This window comes from Anguilla anguilla, chromosome 10 (genome assembly GCF_013347855.1).
Source record: "Anguilla anguilla isolate fAngAng1 chromosome 10, fAngAng1.pri, whole genome shotgun sequence".
Lineage (NCBI taxonomy): Eukaryota > Metazoa > Chordata > Actinopteri > Anguilliformes > Anguillidae > Anguilla > Anguilla anguilla.
In genome coordinates, this window is record NC_049210.1 from 19011424 (window position 1) to 19026194 (window position 14771).

At 41.1% G+C, this 14771-nt stretch overlaps 2 protein-coding genes across 5 annotated transcripts in view; both read left to right on the forward strand.

The window, feature by feature from the left end:
• The window catches only part of tnc (tenascin C), a 50917-nt gene extending 45106 nt beyond the window's left edge, over positions 1 to 5811 (forward strand). For all 4 annotated transcript variants that reach the window (XM_035379930.1, XM_035379931.1, XM_035379932.1 and 1 more), the window contains 8 exons: positions 295 to 438; positions 615 to 745; positions 954 to 1086; positions 1491 to 1642; positions 1929 to 2025; positions 2671 to 2832; positions 3266 to 3429; positions 4054 to 5811. In XM_035379930.1, coding sequence (XP_035235821.1) covers positions 295 to 438; positions 615 to 745; positions 954 to 1086; positions 1491 to 1642; positions 1929 to 2025; positions 2671 to 2832; positions 3266 to 3429; positions 4054 to 4164 — 1094 coding nt within the window. In that variant the 3' untranslated portion in view covers positions 4165 to 5811. The remainder of the gene's footprint in view (positions 1 to 294; positions 439 to 614; positions 746 to 953; positions 1087 to 1490; positions 1643 to 1928; positions 2026 to 2670; positions 2833 to 3265; positions 3430 to 4053) is intronic.
• Positions 5812 to 7403: 1592 nt separating this feature from the next.
• LOC118237101 (beta-1,3-galactosyltransferase 2-like) lies at positions 7404 to 11281 on the forward strand. Its single transcript, XM_035435539.1, has one exon. The coding sequence runs from the start codon at positions 7534 to 7536 to the stop codon at positions 8536 to 8538; it is 1005 nt and encodes a 334-aa protein (XP_035291430.1). The 5' UTR covers positions 7404 to 7533; the 3' UTR covers positions 8539 to 11281.
• Positions 11282 to 14771: the final 3490 nt, after the last annotated feature.

Consider the following 14771-nt stretch of genomic DNA (forward strand, 5'->3'; position numbering starts at 1 on the left):
CAAAGCCCTGAAACATCACCTTGTGAACTCATATTCTTAAGGGCAGCACTATGGGTCACGCAAAAAGGAACTGGAATTGTAACTAAGGAAACCTGCCTTTACCCTTGATGGGTTTTGCCACTGCATGGGCTTTTATGGATTGGGTTTCTCTGGAGCCCTGAAATATATAGTTTTTTGTTAAATGATAAAAATGTATCGTATATATTTTCTGTATATAATAATAAAGATTCACATCACAGAAGACTCTTATTATATAGATAATTCAGTCAGCTTAGCCCTGTGCTTTCCCTGCAGTGGCCCCGGTGATGGAACGCGTTTCCGGAAACATTGTTGAGTTTGAGATGAGCTCCCTCACGCCCGCCACACACTATACCGTCAAGGTTTATGCGGTCAGGCAGGCCCAGAAGAGCGCCGCCACCAGCACCGATTTCACCACCGGTGAGTCTCCTTACCCAACAAACCGCTAATAATAAAAACCTACTGATACAGAAAGTTAGTGGAATGGCAGAACTAAGTGTATTCTGTATATTCGGTGAGTTGCACTGTGGGAAGGTGAGGTTACCTGGGCCATTCCTCAGTTTGTTTGCTCTCTGGCTCCACCCCCTCTGCTCCAGATGTGGATGCTCCCCAGGACTTAGCAGCAAGTAATGTCCAGTCAGAAAGCGCCTTTCTGACCTGGAAGGCCCCTCGCGCTGACATCACAGGCTACATCCTCAGCTTTGAGTCGGCCGATGGCAAAGTCAGGGTGAGTATGCCCCCTGGTGGCTGCTCTGTCCTTATACTGAGACTATTCACTGTTGGCCCAGCAGTAGATGGCCCCTGTGTGTATGTGTGAGTGTGTATATACGCTTATGCATCAGTATGAATCTAGACAATGTTGTCTGTATTTAGATCATCTTCACGTTTGACATGTCACAGGAAGTAACTGTACTTGTGGCCGTTTCTTGATCCAGGAAGTGGTCCTCAGCCCCACAGCCACCTCCTACAGCATGACCCTGCTCAGCTCCTCAACAGAGTACTCTGTTAGGCTGCAGGCCATCGCTGGACCCAAGAGGAGTCGCCACATCACCACCATCTTCACCACCAGTGAGTATACAGGACTACTGCTACCATTAGCTGCTCAGACACCATGCCCCCCAACCACCAGCCCCTTTATCTGAGGACCCTTTCCCTTCTAACTCTTTCCATTAAACCTTGTTCTGCTCCACTGTCTTCCTTGTACCCCTTTCATTTCCTGTCTGTACCGCTCTCATTTCTTGCCTTACTCTCATAAAAGGGCTAAGGAACCATTTTCAGTTGATTGTTTGTCCACAGCCTACAGTACACCCTTTTGAAATTGCTTCTTACACTTAGAAGTGGAAGTAACGTCAAACAATACGGTGACAAAGTGACATATGGGGAAATGTGATGAATGTAATCTACGTGTGCTTGTTTGCCTGTGCTTGTCTGCGCGTGCGTGTGCGTGTGTTTGTGTCTGTGCGTGCGTGTAGCTGGTATGCTGTACAGATACCCCAAGGACTGCTCCCAGGCGCTGTTGAACGGCGAAACTACCTCAGGCCTCTACACCATCTACCTGGGCGGAGACGAGAGCCAGCCCGTCCAGGTGTACTGCGATATGACCACAGATGGAGGCGGATGGATTGTGAGTTGCCAAGGAAACCCGAATAGCTATTTTGTCCTACGCTGTGGGTTAAGTGTAACATATAGATAAAACTCATAGATGTAAGCAATATATACAGTATAGATTATTACACAGTGAAGATGTCTGCAGTGAAGATATATAATCTCATTTGACCGTGGGAACAATGAAGCGCAGCCTGTCTCAGTTATGTAAGAGCCTAATAATGGATGCAGGCGGTATTACAAAAGTGTCCGCCCGCCCAAAGGATTAACGGGTGTGATGCAGCACTGCTCCCGTCTCTCTGCAGGTCTTCGTGCGCCGCCAGAGCGGGAAGCTGGAGTTCTTCCGGAACTGGAGGAACTACACGGCCGGGTTCGGCGACATGAACGACGAGTTCTGGCTCGGTGTGTTCTTCGCCGGTTCGCTTAATGATGCTAGCACTCAGCTTCGGTGCTGTGATGCGGAACACACACAAACGCATGTGGCAATATTGTGAAAGACGCCAGCGTGCGCAATCCTGTCCCCTGAATGACACGTTAAGGAGAAAGGGGAAGTTATTTCATAACATCGCGGCTGTTGTAACTGACCGTAACAGGCTCAGATTTTTTTATTACAATGCAAATATATCATGTCTTTCCATTTAAATTCAGAAGTACATTTAAATTTTAATAATCTAAAAAAACATTTGAGGAAAATAATATGGAGCCGTTTCACGGTGTCTGGAAATTATCTTGGATAATGCATCTTAACAAATATTTTACAGCCAATGCTGTCCTAAAGAATATTAATTGTAAATTTAATACTTTTATTGAGAAAAGTGCTAAAAGAAACTCATGATCTGTAAAGAACAATTCACTTCATCAGTCCGTAGATGTGAAGTGAGATTGAAACACAGGAAATGGACCACATAAAGTTCTGAACTCGCACTGAAATGCCAAACCAATGTGCATATTTTTCAGTGAAGTCTGTCTCATTTGTAATCTCCAGTCCTCGGTCGCACATGCTCAGTATTACAGGAAAGATGACTGTGCCGCGTCTCCCCCCTGCAGGTCTGACGAACCTCCACAAGATCACGGCGTCCGGCCAGTACGAGCTGCGGGTGGACCTGCGGGACAAGGGCGAGACGGCCTACGCCCAGTACGAGAGGTTCACCGTCTCCGAGCCCCGCAGCCGCTACAAGGTCCACGTGGGAGGCTACAGCGGCACTGCCGGTATGCCCGAGCCTCCATTTCCATCGTCGCCCTCCTCTCTGTCCGTTTAGGACGAATGGTTTAGAACCATAAGCTCCAGCCGTCATCAGCAGCTTTGTGCTGGTGTGGCGCTTCTAAAATGTGATAAAACGGGTCAATCTGTGGGTAGCTTTTCTGGTATTGCATCCAGGAGTACATGAAGTATTTTACTAGAAATACAGTACACTCTGTTAATATCCGGCTGGACTATGTGTTACTTTGTCACCCTGGATAAGCACCTTTCATTAGCAAATCAGTGTGTCACAACATCCTGGGAAACACTTCCATTATTTGCATGATGTCTGTGAAAATTCCAATGGTGGGATGTTTTCTCCAAGCCTCTAGGTGCTTTTCAGCATTTTCCATTATCTTTATTCATTCCATGATCTGGTTACTCACTCCCTCTCACTCGTAGGTGACTCCATGACCTACCACCACGGTCGCCCGTTCTCCACGTACGACCATGACAACGACATTGCCGTCACCAACTGCGCGCTGTCCTACAAGGGCGCCTTCTGGTACAAGAACTGCCATCGTGTCAACATCATGGGACGGTACGGGGACAACAGTCACAGCAAGGTGAGATCGCTTCACATGCCGCCCAATAACCACACAGAGAGTTTAGCTGCATATCAAACTTTACATTATCCACATAGGCTGGGGCCACTCCTCAGGTAGGCATACATCAGTTGCTTTGTGGGCCAACCCATGCCGTGCACACACAACGTAACAGCCACAGCTGTTATAAATCAATTGCACAATGGAGTGCAAAAACTTAAGAATGTCTGATGAGGAGAACAATGTTGCATCAAGTTTGGTCTTGGAAGAAACTTAGGAGACCACCTTCACAAAAAAACCTTTGCTCACCTATGGAGAAGGAGGTGCCACAAACATAATTTTCATACAAAAATAACCATTTTCAAAAAGGGTACATCTATCAGGAAAAAACCTGAAGGAGAGAGTTTGGTTGGATGTACTAAGGAGTAATAATTCAGGTTTTAAGACACAGTGAGCTGTCTCATGAATCTTTGTGTAAGATCTTTCCTGAAACATTTAAAGGTGATAATATATATGATGATAACCATAAGGCATGTGCTTATTTTAGATATTTAGTGCCCATAAAGGCTTTTCTGCATCATAATGTTGATCTCTGCACCATTTTCTAGACTAGAACTTTAACGCACTTTTCTTTTACTTTGTCAGGGAGTCAACTGGTTCCACTGGAAAGGCCACGAGCATTCGATCGAGTTCGCCGAAATGAAGATCCGGCCTTCCAACTTTAGAAACTTTGAGGGCAGGAGGAAAAGATCATAGACCCTCAGCCAGCCCGCTTGCCCTTTGACCGCTCATCGTGTCCCATCCTCCCCCCTCTGTCCCTGCAAGCCCAGTCACCCCCCCCGCATCTACCAAAGCTACGGCCACGCCCTCTTCCCCTCCACATGCGCCACCCCAACATACCGCCCAGACCTTCATTTTCCAGACTCAGCCATTAGTGGTTGTGTGACCTAGGTTCAAGGTCAGTTAAGGACTGTTGTGGTTACTGCAGACTTACAGTTCTCGGCTAACCAACCGAGCACAGTACGACCTACACGAGCACTTATACACGTGCACACACACACACCAAAGAGGAGAAAATACTATGTTCTCTGGGGCAAAAGATGAAACCAATTTTTCTTCCTTCTCTGCAAAGTTGAAGTTGAGATGGGAGACTAGGAGGTGGATGGAGCATTGGTACAATACAGATGAGTCTGGCATGGTGCTTTCATCTCCTTTCTTAGCTACAGAATCCAATGTTTCGCTGATCAGTGTTGCATCTAGGCATAGCAGTTTACCCTGGTTTTTGTGCAGAGGACAGATGCATTTTTTTGTGGTCTTCGTAGTTGTGGAGTCTCTTCTTCATTAAGTATTAATACAATGGCTCCATTGGGTCCTCACAGGCATATCAACTCAACAATTATTCTGAACATAAGCACAAACACAAGTTTTCAGTTTGATAAAGGTATGAATAATATGAATAACAGAGCATTCACACAGGTAAGCAGTCTTATTAGGACACTTGTGTTACACTTTAATGAAGAGACCCCGCGGTGGGGAGAGGGGGGGGCAGTGGTGTCACACTCATTCTTTCATCCCTCCATCCCCCCTGCTGTCCTCTCCTCATCTCTCCATCAGCTTAAACCATCCACTGAAAAGAAAGGGAAAGATTTGCAAGGGAAAACCTCTCAGTCTGAATATTCTCCATGCATGTCCAGGTCACTTTAGGCAACATGTAAATCCACAGTCCCAATGCAGTCGGCTTCCACGCGCAGCCCTGCTATTCACTTTCCATGTTCTAGTTCCTGGGCAAAAATATATAAAAAAATAAAATAAAAAATAAAAATTGGTAGATTTCAGTTTATTTCTTAATTATGTCTTCTACAAAATCCAAGGCAGGACCTGTTATTCAACATATTATATTAAAAAAAGAAAATGATTGCATTTTTGCAAAATGTGGAAAAAATTTGTAAAAATATTTGTAGAAATGTACGAGGAGTGGGGATCCAAATAAAGGTAAATCAGTCTAATGCAGAATTTGTGAATTGGAAAAAGTTCAGCTTCGTCAGCTTTGTGAAAACGATTGGGTTGGACACTCTCCTAGTCTGAATTTGTCTTAAAAAATAAAAATAAAAAACAAAACATTTACATGCACCAAACATGCTGCGCTTCTGCAGCAAAGATCCCAAACTCCTTGTGCTACGATGGCAGGAATATATCCCTATAATGGCAATGCCTAAAAGCTAAAGCCACTGACCCAACTGAATACCTGTGTAAGTTAAAAATACTCTGCTGGGGTTTTTTTTTATTTGTTTGTTTGTTTGTTGTTGTTTTTGTTTTGTTGTTTGTTTGTCTTGTTTATTTTTTAACTAAGTGAAAAACAGGTGTTCCTATGTAACCCTTATTACAATAAAACAACCTTTGTTTAAAAAAAAGCCCTTTTGAGTTTCTTTGACTCCCGTGCAATGATTTAACATACTGTAGCAAAGTTGTGGTGTGAGGTTAATTACACCCGAGGAATGTGGTTGCCTCACTTTCATAACAGTGGTTCCAGACTATAGCACAGTTTGTGTTCACTGGCTGAAGAGAAAAATGCCACAGGCCTGTGGCTTTGGGCTAGAAGATGGCAGGAAACGTGTGGTACTTCCGGTAAATGTTTAATGCCTAAGCCTCAATACTAGATACAGAAAGTCTTTGGGAGTGAATCCCTTCCACAGAATCCATGCCAGAGGATAACCAGCTCTGGCTACCGCTTATAGACTACAAGGATTTGAAATATTTCAACTATCTGAAAAACTGCCAGATAGCCCTGCCAGTCTGGGCAGTCCAGCACACTACAAGACTCTGCTGTGATCAGGGTAAGATACCACCACACACTCAGACCCGTGAATAAAAAATTAAAAAACTTAGTCTGTTTTTACAATATACAAAACAATGAGGATGCAACCAGAAGATATTTTCTCCATCTAAGATGTAATTTAAAAGGAGAGGTGGCTGGGTCACAGGTCTGTTACCAGTTTCAAGCAAGTCAGATCTGAGCTGCTTTTCACAATATATACTCACAGGCACGTGCATGTACATGCTCACACCCACGCACTGCTGAATACCATGAATGATCACAAAATGCCAAAGCTTAATTCTCATTCAAATTACCAAAACCTGTGCCTGATAATATTTGCTGTGAGATCAGGTGTTCCTCAAAAGCATACAGTACTGGCACAAAGTATAGTGAACAGAGAAATACATGTTCAAGCTAATTATACAATTTCCAACAGTAAGATACATAAGACTGGTCAATTATGCAGGTATGAACTTATACATAGAGGTAGATTAAATTATTATTACTTGTATAACATAAATGCTCATTGTTTCTACATTTTAGTTGTATGTCAATATTAGATTTATTGCATATTACATTTATTATGCTAAAAAGAGGAAATGTTGCTAAATATTGCATAAATAGTCAAATGCTCTAAATGCAGTATTTCTATCATTTGTATCAGTACTGTAAATGTGAATAAAACAACAAGTATATAAAGTACTCTTTGTCCTGGTTCTCAAATGGATCAAGGCCACACGTCTGATTGTGGCTTATTATGTTTCAAAGGAAATCGATCGTTTTCAGCAAAGTGTATTAAAGCGTATTAAAACCATGCGAATCAGAATTGGATGGACGAGATGTAGCAGGACGTACGCAGGGCAGGTACCCCGCCCACAGTATCCCACGCCAGCCCATCTGGCGCCCTCACCATCCGTGGCTTATCAAAAGAGGAAATAAAAGTGGCTCTGCTGATCTCCCGGCCGTTCTCCACGGCAGCAACGGACGGAGTGGACGCTCGGGCCAGACATCACTTTCACAAATGAATTTATAGCCCTCGTCCTGGCAGAGGGAGGAGGAGCCCGTGTAAAGGGGGGTTGGATGTCATCTGTTTTTTTCCATTTCAGGGAGTGGCTTTCTACGTTGCAATGAACAAAGCCAGGAAGTAGCGGATGAATTTTTTTTTATTTTTTACATGGAGCGCTGCCTGCCGGGATCTCATCAGGAGCAAAAACGTTCATTTCTCCTGTTGCTGGAATGTAAACTGACACCGCACACTGGGAAAGCTATACTTAGCTCTGTATGCGACTCGTACTTTTTACCGTAAAAGGATGTTTAACCACAGCAGTCGGACGTTAATTAAATGCTGTGTCCTTTCACTTTCACTTGTCGCTTTGTCCACCTTCATCGTTAGTTTCTTTCTAATTCAGAGGCAACGCGGAACTACCGACCAAAGTCCACATCCGATTGCACAAGAGTATTACAAGTTTATCTCTCCATCAACATATAGGTATGTACTGAACCAGCCAGAAAAATGCAGAGGAAAAAAGCCTTTCCTAGTGCTCATGGTCCCAGTGGCCCCAGGTGACCGTTCCTCCAGGGACGCCATCAGGGCAACTTGGGGTCAGGAGGGCTTGATACCAGACGTGGTCGTCACCAGGATTTTCTTTGTGGGTCTGGCCACCGGCGAGCAGGGCCCACGTGTCCAAAAAGAACTGGAGCGGGAAAGCCAGGAGCACGGCGACATTGTCCAGATGAATTTCCTGGACAGTTACCGCAACCTGACCATCAAGACCATGATGATGATGAACTGGCTGGCCTCCAGCTGCCAGGGCGCCTCTTACGCGATGAAGATTGACGCTGACATCTTCCTCAACGTGCGCTACCTGGTCGACCACTTCCTGGGTCCCCCCACCAGCGCCCCCGTCCGGCAGGGGTACATCACCGGGTCAGTCATCAGCGATGGCCGCCCGCGGAGGGACAAGAAAAGCAAGTGGTACGTCTCGGAGGAGGTTTACCCCGAACCGTCCTATCCTCCTTACGTCTCTGGGGCGGGGTATGTCTTCTCCACTGACCTGGCAGCAAGGATTTCATGGGCGTCTAGATTTGTGAGGCCCTTTCCCATGGAGGACGTCTACGTGGGTCTATGCCTGCGGGTGCTGGGTGTGCGGCCGGCGTACTCCTACAGCCTGCCGTACATGCGAAACTTGTTTGAGATCCGTCGCTTGGAATACGACAGGTGCTTGTTCTCCCGCCTGGTCATCGCGACCGGATTTAAACCACGTGAGCTGCTCCGCATTTGGCATGACTTTCAGAAATCCTCCTTCACGTGCTGACCCCTGCGTCTCCACTGAGGGCATTCTGGGAATTTTCTGATTCAATGAGCTCGTGAACAAATAATATTGTGCTGCTACCTCACAGTTCTCTAGTGTATGTATGAAATTCAAAAGCAAAAAATAACTAACTGAATAAAATAATTGTTAAACAAAAATAGTTCTGCCAAGCCTTCATCGGGACAATGATCTATGCTCCCGAGTCTTTCTCACCTGATATGTAATATTAGGGCTGGGCGATATATATCTCAAATAATATCTCAATACTTGCAAGCTTTTTGGCGATATACGATACATATCTCGATATTAATGCATTCTCTGAAATAGCTTAACAGTTACATTCAATCAGAATCACATACTTCATGTAAACCATATATTTAGTGTAATCAGATGTTCACAAATTGTGCATAACCTCTTTTAGAAGCTTACTCAATAAGACAATAACAGTGCTCAGATAAATCTACAGCATGCTTGCACTAAATATTTTTCCAAAAAAAAAAATTTTAAATGTAAAAAGAAATCTAATAAAAGTACCTGTGTGCAAAACAAGTCACTTCAAATGCAACATAGAAAACTAATGCATGCCAAATGAAAATAAATTGTTGAAAAGGTAAACACAAATTCTCCCCTGTACACAATATTTTTTTCAATAGATCCAAAAAATTGAGTGGGGTCTGTGGGACAATGACGGAAATAGTGCATACCGAATGAGCATGACGCACTTACAAAACAGTGCAAATTAACAGAAAAAATAGCTGCTTTAAGCACAAAGTAATTTTTCCAAGTATGTTTTATGTTGGTGTGTATGGGTTCTGACTCCTGTGTAAGGCAAACTCTCAGCAACTTAGCTGCTCTTAGAAGTTTTTGGCCAGAACACAATCCAGTTTCTGGTTTGAGTTAGCCTATGCTTTGTGGAATGACAGAATGTTGCTACTGGAACTAAATGCTCTCCGAGAGAGAACGAAAAGCTGACAGGGCTCGTTCAGAAACCAGAGTTAACCTTAATACTGCTTTTCCTCGACAGCAACAGCTATCAAAACACGAAGACAAAAAAGCCCTCTTCCTGATTCCTATATTATTGTATATTTGTTTGCTGAATTACTTTAGACAAAATGTACTTTAGACAAAGGGAACCTAAGAAAAAGCGAAACATATTTCTTAAATTATTACTGGAAAACAAAAAGACAGGGTAAAATTACGGATACAAACGGATAGAAAATATATAACGAAGGTGAGTGGGTGGGGTTGAGGACGGAGGGCACTTTGATTGTAAACACAGCAAAACTAAAAATGCTACAGTAAATAAGACATCCCCAGGAGAAATAGTTATGTTTATTAAAGATAGGCTACTTAGGGAAATACTTTAAACCCGTTTTAAAATGCTAGCAGCACATGGGCTATTTAACAATAATACAAATTAACACGACAAGCAACATGGGCCTAATTGTGATGTTAACAAATAGTTCATAAAATAAAATGAAAATAATGTGCCAGGATTGTTTGGGCAGCCCGCTGGTGGACTGCGCGAACGTTTTTACTGTTAACTGACATGCTGCGACTGCCACGCTTTGGTACTCCCACTTGTACGTTCCACTTCTGGTAGAATTCTAGAATGCTATCTCATTGCTGCCGTCCTCCATGTCTGCCAAACAGATACATACTACATGCGCCGTGCCGGTTCCGTATTCGACTCGACGGGTCTTCAAGAAACTAATTTGGCAGCACAAATTATAAGCACGCGATCGATGTCTCATCATTTTGTATCCCCTGCAAAATCATAAAATATTATTCTAATATTCGATATATCGCCCAGCCCTATGTAATATCAATAATTTCACATTTATAATACTTTTATTGTATTTGTTGAATGTCTGTGTCTTTTATCCTACTTGATGAATTAATGCACATTACTTGAATAATTTGTTGTCTAATGTAAGAGGCCCATCAATAAGTTTGTCATGACTGAATTTTTACCATTGCTATTAACTGCCCGAAAATCTGATGATCGAAATACTATTATGTAAAACGAAGACGTTCCTTCAGCTTATGTCTCTTTACCGTTTTGGAGTGGCTCCCTTTTTAGGCAGAATCCATAATCAATATTTCCTTTTTTTTTACACATCTTTTGAGTCGCGTCAGTAATCTACTTACAGTGGTAGCATCAGTGCCTTAAAGTGGTAGCATCAGTGCCTTAAAGTGATAGCATCACTTTAACAAGACCTGGCCAGAACCAAGCTATAGCACGGTTCCTTAATGGTACAAAGTTAACAAGAACAAATAAAAGATAATATGTTACTCCAATTTTAGCTTACTTGCACAGGTTTATTTAAAAATGTTATTAATTATTTATAATGCTTTGCATGGTTTAAGCCTGAAGACAAAGGGAGATTGTGCTTTTTGAGTTACAGCCCCTAGGCTCTGGAACAATCTCCCCCTGGCCATTAGAACAGCTGAGTCACTGTCATGAAGATACATTTTTGTAAGTTAGCTTTTAATGTCTTTTAATGTATTCTCTGTACAAAATATACATATATGTATATATTTGCTTTAGATTGTCTGTTAATTTATTTTGTTTTTTGTTTCCTTTGTCACTAACTGCATATTGAAATTGCTTTATTATTTATATATTGCCTGAACTTTTCATGGTCTTTATTTTGGATGTTTTGCTGATTGCTTGTAAAAGAACCTTGTGTTTTTTGTTTGAAAGGTGCTATTTAAATAATAAACAAAATGTTTTGGTTAACAGTAGTCTAATGGTCACAAATTCAGTCCAAGGTTTTTGGCCTATCTTGTAGTCATGTAGCTATCTGAGTCATGAAACAATATTCTGTGGGGTTTGCATGTACAATGATAGAGAATAAGGTTGCAAGCCAGCCAGCTTCCACACAAAATGGGGAGAATGATTGATTGTGTTACTGGAGTATTTGTGATGATGTAATACACAGGACAAAGAAGAAGAAGACGAAGAAGAAAATGTATAATGACCCAAGTGTGTGGCTTTGTTGTGTGTGCATGTGAAGTTCTACTTCGGAACACGTGAAGTCTGTCTGTTTACATAAGGTCAGAAGGTACAAAAGTTAATGTTCTTAAGGGGTGAGAATCTGAGGTCTTTGTGGTAATTTCTGTAGGAAACCCTGAAAATGCCAAACTTGGTGCTGTATAGGTATGGGGCATGCTGCCCACTAACTTGGTATACCCAATTTCTGAGGAATTCACATCTAAAATTTAGTGTTGTTACACTATGTAATACCACAATAAAACATATCATATCAATATCAGCCTATTTACTTTAGGGGTTGCAGCATAGCTTGCTGACCGAATAGGTTTAAACCTGTTCTCACAGCCTAACATTAATCAACATATTGGCGAGCAATGTACTGAAATGTTAAATAACCAAACAGCCTGTTCACCAAGATAAGCTAGTTAACCAAATAGCTAACTAAACAATCATTTTAATAACTATTCTCGGCTGATTTCTCCAGTTTTGAAAACTATTCGTCAGTTTTTTTTTTGAAGGCAAATCTTAATGCTAGAGCATAAAATTTCATTCTAGACAATTCTGTGCTTCCCCAACAGTTTGATTAGATTAGATTAGACTTTATTGTCACATTTCTCTGAAATTTGTCTTGCGTCACAAGCCGTACTTCTCACATACAGAGGTACAGACGTACTGTACATTGATACAATAAAATAAGACAAACAATACTAACAGTTTTATCTCATTTCATTAATAATACGTCATTATAAAATGTACACAGGTGCCCATCAAAATTGCATCGGCCCACATTTCACCTGCCCATAGCCCATTATACACAATTACATGGCATTTCCCCAACAAAATACACTTTCCCATGGCCTATCCTGAGCCCATGTTTTTGTTTAGTAGCTTGATAGACTTGAGTTGAATGAGTTCCGCAGAATGTTAAGTCTAACCTGTAGGACCTTATAGCTTCTGTTAGATGGCATAAGATGAAACGTGAAATGTCAGATGAAATACCACCAGCTGACTTAACATTAATTTTATGTATGCAGCTTGAAATAAAAATGTTTGACCTACAGTCTTTTAGCATACTCGCAAAAGTCTGGACAATACGTTTAAGCTGTACAGAAAGACAGCTGTACCAAACAGTGAACCCATATCGCATGATACTCTATATTTTGGATGGAAAAAAAAATCTGCCTGTTTGCCCCAAATGACCTTAGCCTTCTAAGAAAATGCATGTGCTATACTTTGCTGCAGGTGAAATTTATGTGCATCCTCCAAAACAAGGTATCATCCACATATATACCTAGATATTTATATGAAGTACCTAGTTTAATCTGCATATTATGAATTGTGACTGGGGAAGGATAAGATTCAAATGGAATACCAAAAATAATTTCCTATATAATAATAATAATAATATGTATAATTTTTAATGTTTTCTCTAAATTAATAATAAAACAATTCTGGTCACAGCATACACTAATCTGTCAATGCTGAACTGATGAAGAATGGGATCATCTTCAGGCTCAAGCAGGAACAGTAATGTTGTGTCACTTGATGACTTTATTATGAATGTGTTTGAAGTATTGGCTGTGCACTCATCTGTATAAAGAGTAAAGAGCTGGTGTGAGCTCACACAGCCCTGGTAATAATATGTTTTGGTTGACCCTAACCACTCGCAGTCTATTAGTGAGAAATGGATGATACCACTAAATCGGATAAGGGTTGACCTGTTAGTTGAATCATCTTTGTCAGTAGGATCTCTTGCTGTGTAGTATTAAATTCAGATGAAAAATACAAAAAGAGAGCCCTAGTAAATATTCTAGGTTGTTCAAGCTTCTCTATCAGGTGTGTTAAGATAACTGCTACATCCTTTGTACTACGGCCCTGTCTGTATGCAAACTGATAGGGATCAAGTTTACTACCTGTGGATATGGTGAGTTGCTGGATCAGAATTCTTTCAAATGATTTAATCTAAATGGATGTAGAAGCTCCAGGATGAATCTCATTTGGTTCTTCAAAACATAATTTTCTTGGAAAAGGTGTGATATATGATGTCTTCCATATTGGAATCATGTAGCTATCCAAGGACCACTGAAAAATAGGTTGCCACACGGCGGCCAATTCAGATGCAAATGTTTTTTAAAATAAAAGCCACTAAGTTTATCTGGGCCTGTGGATTTTCTTGGATTTTTGTGTTTAAAAATGCACTCCTCTTGGTCAATAGTAATGTTGCCAAGTCCTATCTGACTCTACAGGTGTAACTGTTTCAAAGTTTCAAACGTTTCTCTAAATTATTCTCAGTGTCAAACCAGGAGAAGAACGTATTCAATCTGTCTGTGAACTCCAGTTCATTGTCTAACGGTAGTAGTTTCCGGGAGGCTGATATCCCAGTCTTGCTGTTCATAGTATCCCATAACTGTCTAAAATTATTAGTTTATTATTATTATTATTATTATTATTATTATTATTATTATTATTATTATTATTGTGATCAAATTATTTTATTGTTTTATCAAAATAAGAAATATTGTGCATAATGCAAGTCAGTATATGGTACAATCAGCACCGATGAAAAAAATATATTAATTATAATAGAAACAAATAGAATTATTAGTTTTAAGGTGTTTTCTAGTTGTAGCCTATGTACCTTCTTTGCCAATTTCCCTCTTAGTTCTTTTCCTGCACGCCATAATTCTCCTCTGTCCTTGTTCTTAAAAGCAATCTTCCCAAGGTTCATAGTAGACTTCATGTCCTTAGTTATTTATGTCTTGTTATTTGGGTAAACTTTTAGTTCCTTGTAGGTATAATAGACTGCGCACAGAAGTCCATATAGTCAGTTATATTGATATATATTTAATCTAAAGAGCCCTAAAGAAACTCCTCCCACACTGTACAATCAAAACATGCTTTGAGCTCTTCTATGCTTTCAGGTGACCAGACTCTAACTGCTGACTTTCACTGGTTTGCTATGCTTTAGTTTTGATTTGTAACCTGGCCTTTGACACATAGGCCTTTTTCCAAGCTTACAAAACTACAAAACATTTATTAAGCATATGTTCCTTCCTTGTTCATCCTTCAACATATAGATAAAATGTGTTATGTCTAACTTGCATTGATTCACGTCATTGAGTACAATAGCTGGGGCCTCTGGATGTTGTTGCTGCAACTTATGTACGCAGTCCACGATAGTGGCTGCTGCTTCCACAACCTTGCCACTTGAAGGGCCGTAAACAACCAAAAACAAGAT